Consider the following 20,115-nt stretch of genomic DNA (forward strand, 5'->3'; position numbering starts at 1 on the left):
CACCCATTTCCTTTTCATTGGGCTGCTTTATTATAGGGATTGTAAGCAACAATCCCTCCAAATCTTTGCAAGATTATGTCTTCCCTGACAGCTCATTGCATCCTCTTTCCCTTTCTACTCCTTTTTCTCTTTTTGGATTCTCTCTTCTAACAGGCACTTATACAACATCTTGGACCAGACTGTAGCCTATTCAGTTCTTTACTAGTGGGTTACTGATTTGTGCCTTGTGTTCTCAGTAGTGACCTGGCCCATTTCAGTAACAGTAGTTGAGATTTACTTAGCAAGTTGACTCCTGCTCCTTAGGGTTGCCGTTTGCCTGTGCTGAATAAAAGCAGGCACCAGATGCTTTTGCTTCCACTAGCAGCTGAGCATTGAGTCTTTGCCTAAGCAGAAACCCAAGAAACAGCACATTGGGGGAGGAAAGGAGACAGAAGGCACATGACAAGCTGGGGGAGAGAAAGATGCTCACCTGGAAATACCTTTGAAAGTCTTGTGTCACAATGACTTAAGTGGAAAAATGTGGCATAGCTGAACTGTCTACCTTTTCAAATATTTAATTTTTATTTAATGGGGGCATGAACCTGAGCTGAAAAAAATTAAACCCTTGGCAAGAGATCTCCTTGTCTAGACTAGATGATAACGGAGGCCGTGTTTGTTTTTAGATCAATAAGTTATGCAAATGCAACCGAGGGTGCATTTTATTCAGTGAACCGTGGTTAACAAAATATGGTTCAGTATATTTAAGATTCTGGGGTGATATTTTAAAAAGTCAAAATGACAGCCACATCATGGGATCAAATCCATGTTCCTATTAACATCATCTTGACCTTTTTGACTCTGGCATGAATACTTCTGGGTGACCTCATTCTTCTCACGTGGGGATCTTCACTTGGATACCCCAGCACTGTCTGAACATTTATCTAGATTCCCACGTTTTCACAGAATCATAGAACTATATAACGTTCTATACAATAGAACCATAGACACCTGTAATATGCAGAAAAACATTAACTCACATTTTCTATTCTGCAACATTGTTTTTATTTTCTTGTTTTTTAATATTAAATTTTTATTTAATATTTATTGAAGTACTCTCATAACTATATCGCCTGAGAGGTTATCTATCTGCAGGACTACAACCAGAAATCAGGACTCAAGAATGAGAGAGAAAAAAGAAGAGACAATATATACCCTCTGCAACCCAGATTTTGTCCAAGCCCCTGAAGCAACAGAAAATGAACAATTATACAACAAACACAATTTCAGTGAGTAATTTTGACCTTAATTTATCTTCAGATAGATATAATTCGTTTAACTCTTTGCAATGGGATCTTCAAACCCAAATGAAAACCAACAGTTTATGGAACTCTCTTCTTCTTTGGCAGAACAGCTTCCCCTCCCCAGTCTGTTGCTGTCTGTTCAGCAGCTGTTTTACTCAAGCGGGATGGAGATGATATGAATTTTAAAATGGAGAATATAACAGATTTTATATCTAGTCAATGCTTGCTCACAGCACAAACAATGATCTCAATCTCTGAACTTTTAACTTGTTTTACTGCAGACATTTGAGTATTAATATACTAGTTCTGGAAACACTACAATGCTAGTGAGATCTGCAAACATTAGGCTAGGCCAGGGGTCAGCAACCTGAAACAGTGAAACAGCCACTCGGAACCAGTTCCCTCACGAAAGGAAAAACCGGGAGCCGCAAAAAATGTGTGCGCATGTGCATACATGCATGCATGTGCAGAACAGGGTTTGACTGAAGAGTGGAGCCAAGGCAAGATATGAACCTACCCTGCATATTTGAATTGATTGGTTGAACTTTTTTAGTCCCACTTTTTTTTTTGGACTGCACATGGCACAGAACTGGGAGCCACAGGAGACGTCTGAAAGAGCCACATGCGGCTCCAGAGCCGCGGGTTGCAGACCTGTGGGCTAGGCTATAGTCTAAAGCAGACATGTCAAACACAAGGCCTGGGGGCCAGATCCGGCCTGCGAAGTGATCCTGAAAACAGTGAGGGAATGGCCCCCACTGCCTTGGCCCTGGCCCAGAGACCCTCCTTCTGCCAGAGACCCTCAGATCTCTCCCACTTCTGCCCAGGCCCCCATAGGCACCCTTGATGCGAACGATGTAGAGCTGGCCACGCCCACCCAGTAGGCCATTTGCACTCTAGCCACGCCCACGCAGTATGCCACGCCCACCCTGGCCATATCCACCCGGCCCCCTGAGGGCAACTGCAATGCTGATGTGGCCCTCAATGAAATTGAGTATGACACCCCTGGTCTAAAGCATTAGGCTGTGCCGCAGTGTAAAAAGGTTGGGTTTGGATTCCATATTTACCCTGAAAGTAACAGTGTTTTTTCTCTTCCTCTACTTATAAGAACAGAAAGATAAGAACCTTCTAAAATAAGCATCTCTTCAATACAAAAGAGTTAGAGTATGCTATTTTTGTGTTGCTATACTGAAAGAGTTTAGCTTCAGTTTTATGCTACAAAAACCATCACGATCAGCTCTTATGTTAAATATGGAAAGCATAGTGCCACAGAGTAGAAACATCAAATAACCGCTTCTCAATGTGGTTACTATGAACAATTAAAATAAGACTGAAAATCTGGGAGAATAAAGTTTTTGTGATCATTTTGCAAAAGGTTAGGACTCCTGGGGGCTTTCCAGTCATCATTTACAGTGATAGTTTTTGTTTTGTTTTGCTCCAAAAGCAGAAGGTTAAAGTAGGTAGGTCTCCCGAGTGGCTCAATTTGGAAAGCACCTTCTTTCAGATTGTTTAAATGTTGCATATCTTTGTGACGGAATCAGGCAGAGCTTCATGTGATCCTTCTGTTATATGAAGAGAGATGGAGTGAACAAACTTTGATGCTTGTTTTATCTATTGCAGGAACAAAGGCAGCTAATACACGGTGTGTCTACGCGAAAAAGGATTTGTCCTTTTAAACTGAGTAATTGGACATATCACCAACACTTCCTGAAATTTCTAGGAACTACTATTTGGTCATTCAAAAATATTAAGTTTCTACTTCATCCATACCCTAGTAAATTTGTATGGGTGGGATCAGTCTTGCCACATAATGCATTTGCATTTCACCTGTAGAGTTCTCTGATACAAAGCAGAATTCATATTACCTCCAAAGATGGCAACTATCAAGATCTCAAGGCAGCAAAGCACACTGAAATCATGACACTACCATCTCCATGCTTGAAGTTGGTATAAGTTCCTGTGGAATGGAGCAACCCCTTTAAGGCCAGTTGCCAAGCACCCAAATTGTGATCATGTAACTACGAGGATGCTGCAATGGTTGTAAGTATGAAAAACAGTCATAAGTCACTTTTTTCCATGGCTGTTGTAACTTCAAACACGGAATGGGTTGAAGTCAAGGACTACCTGTATTTCTTACTTTGTTTCTTTTTAAGCTACTTCCATCACACAGCTTTAATCCATAGTGCCAGGTCAAGATAAGGAAGAATATAACTGGAAGTTATAACTAGAAATCATGTAATTGCAACTGCTTTTTTTTTGAGATAGAAAATAATAAACTCAGCCTACTTTCAATTAAAAATACTTTGGAAGTGAGCTGTACTTGTGGTAATTTCATAAAAACAAAAACATGCATTTCCCATTTCAATCCTCCTGCTCTTTAAAGAGAATTGTAAATATCCTTTTGATTTCTTGGCAGAATTTAAAATTATTTTCAGGAATAATTGCCTCATCTGAAGTGCCAAGTTTCACATTATTAGATTCAAAGGTTTTATGTTGCTATTCAACAATACCCCCAAACCAAACCAAGTATTTGTGTTCTGATGAATAAAAAACGCAGCCAAATAAATGGTCAAAAGGGCAAAAATGCACTTTACCTTTTTCCAACATTCTTTAACAAAGTAATAATTTTTTATCATGTTACCTTTCATTTTCTTCTTTCTTGACTCATTAGAGCCTTTAGTATAAATATACAAAAATCAGTGCTCTGGTCCTCATGTTAATGAACCAGACTTCATGCGTCATTCATGACCATTTAAGTTTGAGAACCAGCTGTAAAACATTTCTCCAAATATTTGGAAGGTCATCCAGATGCTGAATGGCAAACTTGAGATAAGTATCAATGTTCTGCCTTGCTGCTCAATGCTTTTCCAAAAGTCAGTCGTGAAGATTGACACTGGCTGAAGTGACAAAGCCTAAATGATTTTATGCAGAGCTAATGGAATCATTTTGGCAGAACATCCGCTGTAGGGAAGATTCATTATTATCCTACATCTTTGCCAGTTGAAAATTATGTGTATGAACAGGGAATGGAACAGCCTCGGAAGTTTAGAAATTTGTTCTTTAAACTTTCTCAAACTGAAAGCCATCAATGTCTTCCTTACTTGATTTATTTAGAATCTTATTTTGAGCAGGGCATGACATGATGTGCTTCAAAAAGTCTGTACAGTAAGAACTTCATTCTGACATGAAAAGAGCTGGCCCTGATAATATTTGATTGTTTAATGCAGTGTTTTTCAACCTTTTTTGGGCAAAGGCACACTTGTTTCATGAAAAAAATCACGAGGCACTCCACCATTAGAAAATGTTAAAAAATTTAACTCTGTGCCTATATTGACTATATATAAAGTAATTCTCTTGAATAGGAATCAAATAAACACAAAGAAAGTATTTTATAATTACTTTTCAATTTTTCCCACGGCACACCAGGCAACATCTCGTGGCACACTAGTGTGCCGCGGAACAGTGGTTGAAAAACACTGGTTTAATGAAGCATTCAGAGAAAACTAGCTGCAAGCTAAGGCGAGCAAACATTGACTTAAGGTACTGAAATTTACATGACCCCAGCACAGGCAATATCTGAGCACATAATAACCATTACAAAAAGCATTTTCAGGAAGAGTCATTTTTTGCACATAAGCATGTTTTCTCCTGTAGTCACTTACATTTTTTTCTTGGTTCCTGTTATTCTTAAGTAGCGTAATTACACAATTATGGATAAAGAAAGCCAGGGTCAGCACACCTGTAAGCTGAGGAAAAAAGATCCTGAACTCTGGAGAAAGAAAAATATAAATCAGAATTTTTGGAGTGGTGACTGTTACAATGAATATCCCAGGTGCCCAATCTATTGATTTCTAAGCCAAGCTCATCATATTTGTAGTGGCAGCTGTTATACATTCAGGTAAGATATATTTAAGCTTGGAAAAACATACAGGAGAAGCAGCAAGCAAATCAGATGTAAAAGGAAAACTAGCAATTATAGAAATAGCTGTATGAAATTAAAAATAAGACAGCTCTTAATATATTGCTTGGTGCCTGGACATTGTATTCATAGTTGACATTGGATAAATCTTTCTCTTGCACACACATAAACATCTTAGCAAAACAAAACAAATGCCTAATTCTGCTCATTTTGCTCCTCTTTCCTAAGAACTATCCAAATAGTAGTTATTACTATCCGCCCATTTATATTGCCTTGTATTATTTACAATGAGGTTATATCATTTTAATCACATTTTTTAAATTTGAAAACCATAGAAGACTAAATAATAATACCGAACACATTTAGGGGGGAACACATTTTCCACAAGAAGCATTTTCCCCCCAAAAAAGTCACAGTCTGCATATTAGGAAAGTAAGAATGTTCTACTATGATGCAGAATTCAGCTATACTGAGGACTTATGGGATCAGGGTTAATCTTGTCCTAACTAATACAAGTAAAATAAAAGCTAAAAGGAAGCATTCATGAATGTGATAATAACAGCTTTGCAGCATTTTCTACACTAGGATTTGCAGATGCATTGAAAATGGGCCTCACTCATCTCAAGTATGTATAGGACTGCAGATTTTAAAAAGGTAAAAAACATTCATTTCCTTTGTGTTTAAATATCATTTTTTAAAAAAGGTTTAAGTTAAACTTGTATGTTTATACCTAATACGTAATTGTTTTCCAGCTTATTTTGTATTTCTGGTGGGTAACATCTTAATTTAACAATCAATAAAACATATTTCTTTTTGTTGTCATCTGTTTTAGATACCATTCAGTAGTAAAATCTTATCTTTGAAGCCAAGCTGTTCTCTGACTGACCAGCTAAGCTCAAGAAAAAGTTTTGCTTTCCCTTCTCTGCCACTACAATGGCTTTTCTGGCTATATTTTAAAACAAATGGAAGTTTAAGCAGGACGCTGCTTTCCTACTAGGTTACTTACACATCTCTATAATAGAAATTAGTTCCATTTGTATGAGAGACTAAGCCATGGTTGGCATAATGATAATTTACTGATGAAACCACATTTGGCTGGGTTCATACACTGTATAAGCCTACGGCTAGAATCACAATAGCAGAAAGCAACAAACTATTATGATTTAGCATGCAACATATTCTCAGTTAAGATATGGTGCCAGATTGAGGCCAGTAGAAATATTAGTACCAAAGAAAATGAGGTGGAATTATTTTGATGTCTGCTCTAGAATAACTATTTAAGAGTTTTGTTTTGTTTTACTGACATCAACACTGATCATATTGCATGTACAAAATGCACTGTTTCCATTTCACAAAAATAAGTAGAAACATGATGCTTCCTTGCTGACTTAATTCATAGATTGCTTTTCAATGATGAGTTTGTTTCCCACCCATGATTTATCAAAATACAAGGCTGAAATTCTAATGTTTGTAAGACTTTCCTGATTAAAGTTAAAGCTGGATTTACCAAGTTCACTAACTTAACATCTGTTCAAATTCACAAACAACCCAAAAGAATTGCATAATTCTCTCCCTCCTCTTTTGCTCTTTTTCCTGCCTTGTTTAGATAATCATGCAAACATTCACAGATGAAGTGTGCCAGTAAACAGTAACATCTGAGCAATGATTTCTGACAAAAGCCATCTGGAAGACTATTATGGGAAAGCCTCATTGCATGTTAGACAAAACTATCGGACAGCCAAGTAGATGCAATAATGATAGCCAAGGGTAAAGCGTTGGTCCATATACATATCCCGCATGTCTTCTATCACACACCAATGAGATTGTCACATGACAAAACTATGAGTTAGCATGTCAGGAGATTCTAACCTGGGCAAATGATTTGAGTAGGATTACTATCATATTTACTCCCTACTCCCCATTCTTCCTACTTGGGCTTTTACCTAGGAGATCTAAGAGAATTATATTTCACTCAAGCACTCAAAGTAAGCTCTCAAGCACAAATATTATTTTTCTCCTACTCTGCTGTCAAGCTACAGTTAAAATCACTCTGTTTCATCATGTGTATAGGAACTTGTGTTTACCATAACATCAGCCACTGACTAAGAAAACCCTTTTAAGAACTATTATTTACTCTATTATAATGTCTGGGGAAAAGGAGAAAATTATCCAAACCACAGATCCTAAATCTTGGTATGGATTCTAACAAACTCCTCCTCTGATGCTTCCCATTATAGAGAACAACAGTTCCTTTTCTTTTAATCAAAATGGCCTTAGTTTATGAATGTTATCCACCATATATTGTATTAATCATCTATTCAAACTAATTTAGAACTACAGTAAACTCTGCTGTCTAAACTGGTTTGAAATGTTCATGCTTGACAAGAAACAAATACATTTTGATTCTCTACATGAGAGTGAACACACTGTCCTTGACACATACCACTTGTGAACTCTATGTAATGTGGGGTCAACTTATTTGAAAGGAAGTAGATTGGGAAAGATTGCCTCATACCCACAGCGGATAATTTACTAACAATTTCCAGTTCATTTTCCATGGTCTGCAAGAGGAATGGTAGATCATGGAGACTGTTGGCAGGAATATTCAAGGACAAGGAGCAGCCTGACAGCAGGCAGCCAGATTGTGTCATTAATGCCCTAAAGCAGGGGTAGGCAACCTCGGCTCTTTTGTGACTCGTGGACTTCAACTCCCAGAATTCCTGAGTCAGCATAGCAGACTCAGGAATTCTGGGAGTTGAAGTCCACGAGTCACAAAAGAGCCGACGCTGACTCAGGAATTCTGGGAGTTTATTTATTTATTTTATTTATTTGTTTTATATACCGCCCTTCTCCCGGAGGACTCAGGGCGGTGTACAGAGCAAAGCAAGTATACAGTAAAACAATAATAAAACAAATAAAACCCCAAATCTATCAGGCCAGGCCGGACTGCTGGAATACATAGGTTTTTAAATCACGCCGGAAGGTGCGTAGGTCGGGGGCCATCCGGATTTCGGCTGGCAAGCAGTTCCAAAGGATTGGCGCACCCACCGAGAATGCTCTCCCCCTGGGGGTCACCAGCCGGCATTCTCTGACCGGTGGCACCCTGAGAAGGCCCTCTCTGTGGGAGCGCACAGGACGGAGGGGTGTTGACGCTGGCAGTAGGTGCTCCAGTAGGTAATCCGGACCCATGCCATGTAGGGCTTTGTATGTCATCACTAGCACCTTGAATTTCACCCGGAAGGCGACTGGAAGCCAGTGCAGCTCACGGAGCAGAGGTGTAATATGGGAGTATCGGGAAGCTCCCAAAAGTGTTCGTGCAGCTGCACTCTGTACCAGCTGAAGCTTCCGAGTGGTTCTCAAGGACAGCCCCATGTAAAGAGCGTTGCAGTAGTCAAGACGAGAGGTCACAAGTGCATGGGTGACTGTACGCAAGGCATCCAGGTCCAGATAGGGTCGTAGCTGGCGCACCAGGCGAACCTGAGTGAAAGCCCCCCTAGTCACAGCTCCTATGTGATCTTCTAAGGAGAGCTGTGAATCTAGGAGGACACCTAGGTTGCGAGCCCTATCTACGGGGGGCAATAACTTGCCCCCAATATTAAGGGATGGAATACTCTGAATATCCTGACATGCCGGTATGTACAGCCATTCAGTCTTGTCCGGGTTGAGTTGAAGCCTGTTCCTCCCCATCCATTCCCGGACCGCTTCCAGGCAACGGGACATCACGTCGAGGGCATCACTGATGTGGTTTGGGGTCGAGATGAAAAGCTGGGTGTCATCAGCATACTGATGGTAACCCACTCCAAAACCACGAATGATCTCACCCAGCGGTTTCATGTAGATGTTGAACAGGAGAGGCGAGAGGACCGACCCCTGAGGAACTCCACAAACGAGAGGCCTTGGGGACGACCTTTGTCCCCCTGCCAACACCGACTGCGAGCGTCCCAGGAGATAGGAGGAGAACCACCGAAGAACTGTGCCTCCCACTCCCAGTCCCCTGAGGCGCCGCAGTAGGATACTATGGTCGATGGTATCGAAAGCCGCCGAGAGGTCTAATAAGACTAGGACAGAGGAATATCCCCTGTCCCGGGCCCTCCAGAGATCATTCACCAGAGCGACCAATGCCGTCTCCGTGCTGTAGCCGGGCCTGAAACCCGATTGGCACGGGTCTAGATAATCCGCTTCCTCCAGGACCAGAGGGAACTGATGCACCACCACACTCTCAACAACCTTTGCAAGAAAGCGAAGGTTGGAGACTGGACGAAAGTTATTTAATGTAGCTGGGTCCAAGGCAGGCTTCTTGAGGAGAGGTCTCACCACCGCCTCCTTCAAGGCGGCAGGGAAGTTACCCTCACTCAAAGAAGCAGATATGACCGCCTGGAACCAGCCTCGTGTCCCCTCCTGAGCTGCATAAACCAGCCAGGAAGGGCACGGGTCCAATAAGCATGTGGTGGAGCTCAATCTTCTCATAATCCTGTCCACTTCCTTCAGAGTCACAGGATCAAACTCCTCCCAGATAATGTCGAAAAGATCGCCCGTGTCCTGTTCGTCAGACTCTGCCCAGTTGGAGTCCAGGCCGGTTCGAATCCGAGCGATTTTATCCAACAGATATTGACCAAATTCCTCAGCTCGACCCTGCAAGGGCTCCTCCCTCACCTCCTGATTGAGAAGGGAGCGGGTCACTCTAAACAGGGCAGCCGGGCGATTATCTGCGGACGCGATGAGGGCGGAGAAGTAATTGGATCTCGCCGCTCTTATCGCTGCAAGATAAGACCTAATATGGGTTCTTAGTCGCAACCGGTCGGATTCGGATTGACTGGACCTCCAACGGCTCTCTAGGCCCCGTCTCCGACGCTTCATCTCCCGAAGCTCCGCAGAGAACCATGGGATCTGCGCCGGGTCAAGGGCCGCAAGGGTACAACTCGGTCAAGTGCCTCCATGGCTGCCCTTTCCCAGGCTTCCACTAAGGCATCCGCCGAGTTGTGAGCAGGGGGTGCAGGTGGGGTCCCAAGCGCTGCCTGGAACCTGTCAAGATCCATTAGGCGCCTGGGGCGGTACCATCTGGTTGGCTCCGTACACCCACGGCGGGGGGTGGCAAAACGGAAGTCCAGCCGCAGGAGGTGATGATCGGTCCATGACGGGCATAACGGTTGGAGAGCCCCCACCAAGATCATCAAACCACCGTCCAGATAAGAAAACCAAGTCGAGGGTGTGGCCTCCCTCATGAGTCGGTCCAAGAATTATTTGCGTCAGGTCCATGGCCGTCATGGAAGCCATGAACTCCAGAGCTAGCTCAGATGATCCTCCTAGGGATGGTAGATTGAAGTCGCCCAAAACTATAAGTTTGGGGAACTCAACCACCAACCCCGAGAGGACATCGAGCAGCTCAGGCAGGGCTGCCGCAGCGCGACTAGGAGAAAGGTATACCAGCAGCAGGCCCAACTGCGCCCCAGGACCACATCTCAAAAAGAGAGACTCACACCCGACTATCTGAGGAACGGTGGTCTCCCGCGGACTTAGGGTCTCCCTAATAATTACTGCCACTCCTCCGCCCCTACCATGAGGCCGGGGCTGGTGTAGCACCCGGAAACCTGGTAGGCAAAGGTCAACCAAAGGAACACCGCCGTCTGGGCCCAACCAAGTCTCCGTGATGCAAGCCAGGTCCGCTTGCTCACCCTCAACTAGATCCCAAACAAGGGGAGCCTTATTAGCAACGGACCTGGCATTCAGGTAGACCAGCCGGAGCTCAGGAGGCTGCACATCCTCGCTCCCGGGTCCTCGGGGAGGAGACAGAGGGTCGGAGCGCCTCACCGCTTGTAGATAGCGGAGATGACCCTCCCGGTGTCGATACGGCCCTCTGTTCGTACACCTTCTGCCGTTCCCCAACGTCCTGGGAATTGGTAGTCCCACGACTCGCTTCCGAGTCTCAGCGGTGACCGAACCCCGCTCCTCCCCTTCGCGATCGATCCCAGGCCTGGCCTGAGCAACGGTTGTTGGACGGCCCCCCTTGAACTCCCTTCGTGGGGTTGAAGTCCACGAGTCACAAAAGAGCTGAGGTTGCCTACCCCTGCCCTAAAGCCTTGCATGCTAAGCAGTGGTTTCCTCAGGGAATCCCCACCCACTTGTGCTGCTCCTGAGCTGTCCAGAGGGCGACAGCAGGGAGGTGAGGCTTGGCCAGAGAGAGGGGTCCGATCATCCTGCCATGAGGAAGCCTCTGCTAGGCGTAAAGTGAACAAAAGAACAAGAAAGAAGACCTTTCTGCAGCTAGACAAAGGAAGACTCTTTCAGGCAAGGAAAGGGAAGGAAGTAGAAATGAGAAAAGGAAGGAAGGAAAGGAAAATCTTTCTGTTCAACAAGCAGAGAAGAAAAAACAAAGCAGAAATTTGGGAGATCTTAGTGGAATGGATTTCCTTGCTTATATCATTCTTGATATAATCTTGAAAAAATATTACATACTAACCAGAAAAACCTAGTATTATGTGTTCTGATTAATTAATGAAGAATACTGACAGCCAAGTGGCCATAGTGAAATGGCTCTGTTTCACCAGTACCTATCCTGATTTATTAGCACTGCCATGTTATCACCACAATCCAGTTCCTTAAGAGGCCTTTTCCAAAACTTTTCTTTAAAGAGAACATTTCTATAAGGCCTCTCACATCAAAAACCTACATGTGGAAGGCAATGTTCACAGAATATCAAGAACTTCTTGTTACAGGGTATTTTCAATGTTTTTTTTTCTGAAGAAAAGAATGGCGTTGGAATCTATCTTTAAGTATTTTGCTTTGTTTTTGTTGTAATAGCTGGTAGCTACTGTACCAATCCATATGGGCTAAGGAAAACTGGAAGACTGCCCATAAAGTATGAGCAAATTGAGGAGAAATCCCTAGGAGGAAACAATGTTTGTAATTCCCTTAGCTGTATGCTATTGTCTAGGAATAATTAAATTTAGCACCTGGATAATGATTCCCCAGGCAGGATTCCCCAAGAAAATAAAGAATAATCTAATCAAAGAGTAGCAGAGGAAAACAATATTCTTCAGAGCTTATTTTGACAACATATTGTATTCCCAGCAAAAGTAGAAGAAATTACCTGTGACACTTACTTACAAGTCTTTTTATAGGAAGAACAACAAAACCACTGTCTTGGCTTCAGATCTGAAGTAGAATCACCACTGTGGTGACTATCCAATTTAAGGATTATGTTTATGTGTGTACCCAGTCATCATATCTTATTTAGTGAAATATGGCTTAGCATGGGTGACCCAGTTTTGCCTATAGGGACGGTTCCAGCCTTCATTATAGGTAAAGAAGCTACAGGCCTGATGTGTTTTAGTGAATTAGGGCTTGAATTATAGCAAGATAGGTATAGATAAGACTACAGCAGAAAGCATATTCTGTCCTGCAGGCCCTATTCAGTATGTTAAATTATTTAAAGGGAATAGCCCAGAAATTTTTAAAAAAGTTTACCTGGCACAAAATATATACTTGTTGCCGTCCAATCAAATTCTAAATGGAATCCTAGAAGAGCAGCTTTCATAGTAACAAGAATAACTAAATAAATGACAGAGATAGTACCTGCAGTGGGGAAAAGAAAAAAACCCAATGATATCTGGACATATTTAAACAATGGACAGAGGGGAAAAAAGTTCTTTAACCTCTATGAGACTTAGAACATTACAGTCCAGCTTCTCTCTTTTATATTCTTCTTGTAAATAGTTTTAACAGTAACTGACTGAGATGAAGTTACTTGGCATCAAATTCAGCAATACCAAACTGGAACATAAGTTAGTGAGAGGACAAAATAATTTTAAAATTATTACTACTACATTACTACTACTACTACTACTACTCCCATAATAACTATCTGAAAGAAAAATTAATCAAGGTTTTGGAGACTAGAAATTCTAGACAAAGTAACAAAATACAGATGTGTTTTAAATGTGGATATTTTCATAAAAAATAATGAATTTGCAGTGCAAAAACTTCCTTTATAGTACTGTAGTCCCTCTGCAACATAAAGTGAGCGTGTTTTGCACATCCATTTTCATAAACATGATCTGATACTCAAGGATAAACAGTTTGCATTGCTGCCTTGCTTTACAATAATATTGCAGAACAATATTGGTTTACAACATATAATTTCACCTTATCTATTACTTTCATATTACTTTACCTATTACTTTCTTATATGCGTGTGAATATACTTGCATACAGAGAAAATAAAACAGCATTTGGAAAACTGGGAACAAAATGAGCAAAAGATGGATTTCTAAGCGTTCATAGTCTTCTTTTAACCTTTTACTATTTCAAGGAATATCTCCAACTTAATAAAAAGAACAGGGCAATGCAAAAAGTTTGAAACGTTTCTGTTATGGTTAAGGTAGACAATTGTTCTTTCTTCCTTGGCTGAACTATACAATGTGATAAGATTCAGAAAAGGATTACTGCTGTCTCTTTTTAAAGTTTAAAAAAACACAATTAGAGATGTCAAATAGCAAAAGTTAAGCATTTTGAGGGATCATTAAACATGACGAAATCTGGATGAAATTGCTTTCCAGTTACTGGAGAAAAAAAAGAGTGGAGCAAAATTTTATCTTTTCCCACAGTGGAAGCACTGTCTTTATAAGAAGGAAGCATTTTCCAGTGGAAAGAGAGATTGAAGAACTAAAACAACATATGAAATCTTCCCCAACATTCGCTGCTTGCTCCAAGTTAATTCAAGGCCTGTTAACCCCCCCCCCCCCCGGGCAAGTTTTAAATTTCATGAGATGCTGAAAAATCAAAGCAAATACTTTTGTGTAGAGGTCCACAACTAATAAGAAATTTATTGAGTCAAGGTATCTAAAAACAATCTATTGTGCATACTTTTTAAAAATTTTAAAAGACTACTACATACCTAATATGTTAAACTTGGCAAAGAAAGACGGAGACTTAAAATTCAACAGTAGAAGAATGATGGTTAAATAAAATGGAACTGTTTTGGATTTGTCCCACCACTTTTCAAATTCCTCAAATTCAGCAGCACTGGTAGAAGTAAATTCAAAAGTTTCATTTCCTGGTACTTCATGGCTACCATCGTTAGGACATATTACTGTAAAATTAGAAAGGAAAGAAAATGATTTTTTAGTTTAAGGAAATCATTTGCACTTGGTGGTGATGGTGAGGAATCATGTATTGGAAATAAAAGCTTGAACTTTAGTTCAATGTTTCTTAATCTTGGTTGGCTGGAAATTCTGGGAATTGAAGTCCACCCATCTTAAAATTGTCAAGGTTAAGAAACACTGCATTAGATTAACCTCTTCAAATAAGCATAAGCAGTGCCCTGCTGGCCAATATAGTCTAAACTGTCTGTTCTTACAATGGCCAGTCAACTGTACAAGAAAGTCCACTAGATTCCCTTCAGAGCAGTCTCACTGCCACTAAGACTAATAGCCATTCATCCTTATGGCAAAGAATAATTTATGTCTACAGCAAAGCAATAACCTGAGAATAAATATGTGAACTCTAATCCACAGAAAAGAGTCAGTTTCATGTAGTGGTTAAGGCATCAGCTAGAAACCAGAAGACAGTGTTCTAGTTCTACCTTAGACACAAAGGCAGCTGAGTGACCTTGGGCCAGTCATTGACTTTCTTTGCCCTAGTAAGAAGGCAATGGCAAACTACTTCCAAAATCATGACAAGAAAACCACAGGGATTAGTCCAGGTATTGCCAGGAGTCAACACTGGTGTAAAGGCACCAAAACGAAAAACATAGAAGCTCTGTTTATGGCAGGCTTACTTTTATTTAAGCATGATCTCCATATTGTTTATATGCACACATAATTCTTGCAGGTAAGAAATGAATATTGGGAGTGAGCCTTCCTTTGCTTGGTATGCTTCACATAACATTATTATAGCTACTGCCATTTCCAGACAACATGACCAAAGGCCTTGGGCTATGCTGCCCAGAATGATGGGAGCTGGACTCCAGTAACTCTGAAGTACCTCTGGACAATAATCCCTATCCTTCATCATGCAAACTGCCCTTTTCATGCTGCCATATGGTCATTAGGGAAAGATGGGATGTGCAATAAAAGAGTGCTGCATTTAACATTTCATTTGTTGCAGCTGTGTAAATTAATACATTCTTCCCCTATTCGCCATTTGTTGCAATGAAAAGAGAAGAAGGATCAAGGCAACTATCAGATGGTTATAATTTTCCAGTGTATTAATAAGTCAGGTTGTCTCTAGATACATTAAAATGTTGGTTTTATTTCACTCAAAACATTTCGACAGTTGGGCAGTGCTGTAATTCCCAATGAAATCACCACAACTTTTGTAGCTCAAATCATTTGAATACTGGTATTTTTTTAATTGGCTAAGTCTAACTTATAACTCCTTGCACAGAAACTCATTTTGGCAATTTGCTGCTTCCCGAGTCTCCCCAGAATTACTGGGGTTGCTTACGAGGTGGATCCTCTTTTCCTTTTGTTATAAGTCTTAAAACCCTACATAGGGAATTGGTACTTTCTCAAAATTAGCCACACAGCACAGTATGTTACCAGCCAGAGCTATAATGTACCACTCAACACATCCTTGGGTGAATACAAATTATAAAACATATGCACATCAGGAAGGCATCTGGGCTATAATTAACACAATCCACAAGTGTACTCAACAGGAAAGAAATGGCTAACACTCTATCATATATATAATTCCTTTATATTTTTTTGTTTTATAAGACTCTTGATGTCCCTGAACATGTTTTCTCTTCCCCTTACTCTCAAATTGGTTTCCTTCTAGAGCACTGCTTCAGTTTTAGCCTAGTGAAACAAGTCCAAATACTGCAAAGATGCCACGTAAGCTGCAAAATAATCTTTTGGATCATTATTAGTCTACCTAACTGCAAGCTTCTAAGCAGTACATAAGCAGCATGGAATTTCAGCAGCATGTAGTCATGTATGGTTGGATATAGCTCTGCATCTTAGTTAAAGGATGGTTCTCCTGGATGTCAGCAGATTCCAATATCTGTTTACTTATTTTTGATTTTTCATAGCCCCAACAACTTGAAAGATTTATGTGGATTACAAGAAGTTCAAATTATAAATGCAATGGTAGATTTAGAATAGTATACTGCATTCTTTTCCTTTGACAGCAGATTTCTGCATTGCAGATAATACTTTGCACAAAGGGGAAGACAATACATCCAGCATTCTTTCCTTTAACTACAGATTTCTGAGTGGTACATAATACTTTGCACAAAAGGGAAGATAACACAATTAAGCAACAGATCCAGACAAGTGGAACTCTACAAGGTGCTTTCTTATATTTTTAAGATATTAATACACATAAAAAGAGTTCCAGAATACTGTCTATTCCTTTTACTCATTAAATTTGTCACCATTCATTTTATACAACTTCCTCATAGTTATGCAGTATTTTCCAAATGGGAATTTTGACTTTTATTTATGAAGTATATGACCATAATAAAGATCTGACTTGATTTGATTTGACTCTTACAACTCCCCAATATTCAAAAGATATCATGTTGAAAATTACTACGTTAGATCTAGGTGGAAGACCAAAATCATATGGCAGAAGGCTATCTTTCTGAGAATCTAGTATAAGATGTCATTAGCCATGATTTATACAGAAAGTATGAACTAATTTCCCAATGTAGTTTTTTTCATCCCATGCCGGCCTTTTGCCTAGTTGGCTACAACTCACTGAAGCACAAACCTTTGTAGAAAATAGATGGATGTAAAAGAAAAATTAGCATTATTTTTCCAGTTTGTTTTTTCCTTGTTATCTGTATAATTGTAGTATTTGAGAAAAAATTAACAGCATTTCTGAAATTTACATGAAGTTACAGTGAAGGTTGAATTCTTCCTATTGGTTTGATGCAACATTTAGCTAGCACAGTTAAGAATGGTACCATGTAATAAATAATGAAATAACATCAGGGTGGATTTTGAAACAAGCTTTTAAAACTAAGATGTTTCTGTTGTGAAACTATGATCCCTCTGTTCTGCAAATATCTGAAAAAGTCATTTTTTCTTCAAGATACTAAACTATTCAAGTGACTAAACTAGTAGACCAGCGAAATGCTGTGGATGTGGTATACTTAGATTTCAGTAAGGCATTTGATAAAGTAGACCACAACCTACTCCTTGGTAAACTAAAAAAAGGTGGAATAGACAACATCACCACCAGATGAATCTGTAGCTGGCTGACAAACCATACTCAATGAGTAGTCCTCAATGGCACTACATGGAGTGAAGTAAGCAGTGGGGTACCACAAGGTTCCATCTTAGGCCCAGTACTCTTCAATATAAATGACTTAGATGATGGAATTGAAAGGGAACTCATCAAATTTGCAGATGACACCTAACTGTCAGGAGTAGCCAACACCCCAGAAGACAAACTCAGGATCCAAAAAGATCTAGACAAACTTGAACAATGGGCCCTATCCAACAAAATAAGTTTTAATGTGGAGAAAAGCGAAGTCTTACATTTAGGTAAGAAAAATCAAAGGTACAAGTACAGATTGGGTGAGACCTGGCTTAAAAACAGTAACTGTGAGAGGGACCTCGGAGTCCTAGTGGACGATCATTTGACTATGAGCCAGCAGTGTGCAGCAGCAACCAAAAAAGCTAATACAATCCTGGGTTGTATAAACAGAGGCATAGAATCAAGATCATGCGAAGTATTAGTACTGCTTTATAAAACCTTAGTAACACCACACCTAGAATACTGCAGCCAGTTTTGGTCACCATATCAGAAAAAAGATGTTGAGAGTTTGGAAAAATTCAGAGAAGAGCAACTAAGATGATCAAAGGCCTGGAGACTAAAACATACGAAGAACGGCTGTGGGACTTGGGTTTGGCTAGTCTACAGAAAAGAAGAAATAGTGGAGACAGTATCTGAGGGGCTGCCACAAGGAAGAGGGGGTCACTTTGTTCACCAGAGCACCAGAGGGAAGGACGAGAAACAATGGTTGGAAACTGATCAAAGAGAGAAGCAACCTGGTATTAAGGAGAAACTTCCTGAGAGTGAGGACAATCAACCAGTGGAACAGCTTGCCTCCAGAAATCGTGGGCGCTCCATCACTGGAGATTTTTAAGAAGAGACTAGACCTGTCTGAGATGGTATAGGTTCTCCTGCTTGAGTAAGGGGCTGGACTAGAAGACCTAAAAGGTCCCTTCCAGTTCTATTCTATTCTATACATTCTTTTGGTTTCTTTAATTAGTTGCAACACTTTTAAATATTACTTAGCCTTTTGCCTTGATAAACACTTTTCATATTTAGTCAATTTTAAGTTTCATGGAAGCATATTGGCTGAGATCACATGTGGTACTATTCCAGAATAGGCAACTTTTGAAAACAAGGACATACAGTATTACCTCCTTCTGCCCTAAGACCTTTAAACAAGCTAAATAGTGAGACTGTGCTATTACCAGGATGGACAAGACTAACATTTCTGAACCTTCTTTTTTTGTTCTCATTCATCCTGTAATCTGAAAGGGCTCTGTGCTAGGTGGTAAATTTCATGCCTTAAGATTTGCACAACCTTATGGCACTATTGTAATTCTCAATTGTTCACCCAAGCAAAAGAAGGGTTCATTGTTTGAGGAAAGGCTGTATTTAGAAGGGAGAAGGGCGGTATAAAAATTAAATTATTATTATTATTATTTAGAACTTTTCACCTGGAAAGGCAGAAGTTCTAAAACTCTTTCCATATGCACTATTACCAGCATCTATTTCCATGCTTGAGAATTTGAGTCAGTGAAACACTGTGTGGTCTTCAGTTATTATCTATCTGAAAGCAAGACAATTATCATTTTATGGATTTATTGTTTAGGGATTATTTACCAAGATTATTCTTCTCTGCCTACTTTGAATCTTTGAATCTATGAGGAATGCAAACAACATTTAGAAATGATTCGCCATCCCAACTGCCTCACAATGTTGAAAAGAGATATATTTATTGAGAATTTTGTCCTTAAGGTAAACCAGATTCCAAGGTACGGGAACACTGCAATAGCAACAAATTGTTTTTCCACTTTGCTTACCTCTATTGCTTCCATTTGTACCAGGAACAATGTCTGTTACATTAATATCATGAATATAATCTAAAAAAAAATAAGGACACTTAAAGGCACAGAACAATATTCCAACAGTATTCCGAAAGAAATATGTTTTAGAACATTCATAATATGTACTAAAAATAATATAGAGATTAATGCAACTTCTGAGGAAAACTGGATCTCTTTTTCATGAAATGTCCATTTTTTTAAACTAGCATCAGGAGAAAAACAAGATATATGTACAAAGAGTATGTTGAATCAACATGTCCAAGACAGAGTTGAAATATCAGGCTAGGGATTGATCACCTTGGAGAAAATCTGTCTATGTGGATAATGGAGTCAAAAATTGATGGCATATAATTAATCAGTTCAGTCTATGATATATCTCAACTTCCACCGAAAAGAAGACTTTTGAAATATGGTTAATTTAAATATTTTCTCATGAAACCTCAAAGGCACTAGAATAATAATGATGTGGAGAGGAACAGTAGTCCTTGACTTACAACCATTTGTTTATTAACCATTCAAAGGTACAACAGCATTGAAAAAAAGACTTATGAGAGTTTTTCACATTTATGACTGTTATAGTATCCCCATGGTCATGTAATCAAAATTCAGACTGGTAACTGGCAATAGTGGGATTCAGCTGGTTTGCACCACTTTGGCAAAACTGGTAGCTAATTTTTTGTTGCCCAGGCCCAGAATGGACTTCCGGAAGAAGCATCCACACAGACAACCGGTTGTTCACATATCTGAATCCCACCACTGGTAACTAGCATGTATTTATGATGGTTGCAGTATCCCCGGGCTCAAGTGATCACCTTTTGTGACTTTCTGACAAGCAAAGTCAATGGGA

General features: G+C 40.1%; 1 protein-coding gene across 2 annotated transcripts in view; it reads right to left on the reverse strand.

The window, feature by feature from the left end:
* The window catches only part of SLC38A9 (solute carrier family 38 member 9), a 50,809-nt gene that overhangs the window by 15,251 nt on the left and 15,443 nt on the right, over positions 1–20,115 (reverse strand). For both annotated transcript variants that reach the window (XM_081321297.1, XM_081321298.1), the window contains exons 8-11: positions 19,245–19,304; positions 14,090–14,284; positions 12,661–12,768; positions 4,940–5,046 (exon numbers count right to left, since the gene is read on the reverse strand). In XM_081321297.1, coding sequence (XP_081177423.1) covers positions 4,940–5,046; positions 12,661–12,768; positions 14,090–14,284; positions 19,245–19,304 — 470 coding nt within the window. The remainder of the gene's footprint in view (positions 1–4,939; positions 5,047–12,660; positions 12,769–14,089; positions 14,285–19,244; positions 19,305–20,115) is intronic.

The sequence above is a fragment of the Vipera berus genome (genome assembly GCF_964194415.1).
Source record: "Vipera berus genome assembly, chromosome: 2".
Taxonomy (NCBI): Eukaryota; Metazoa; Chordata; class Lepidosauria; order Squamata; family Viperidae; genus Vipera; species Vipera berus.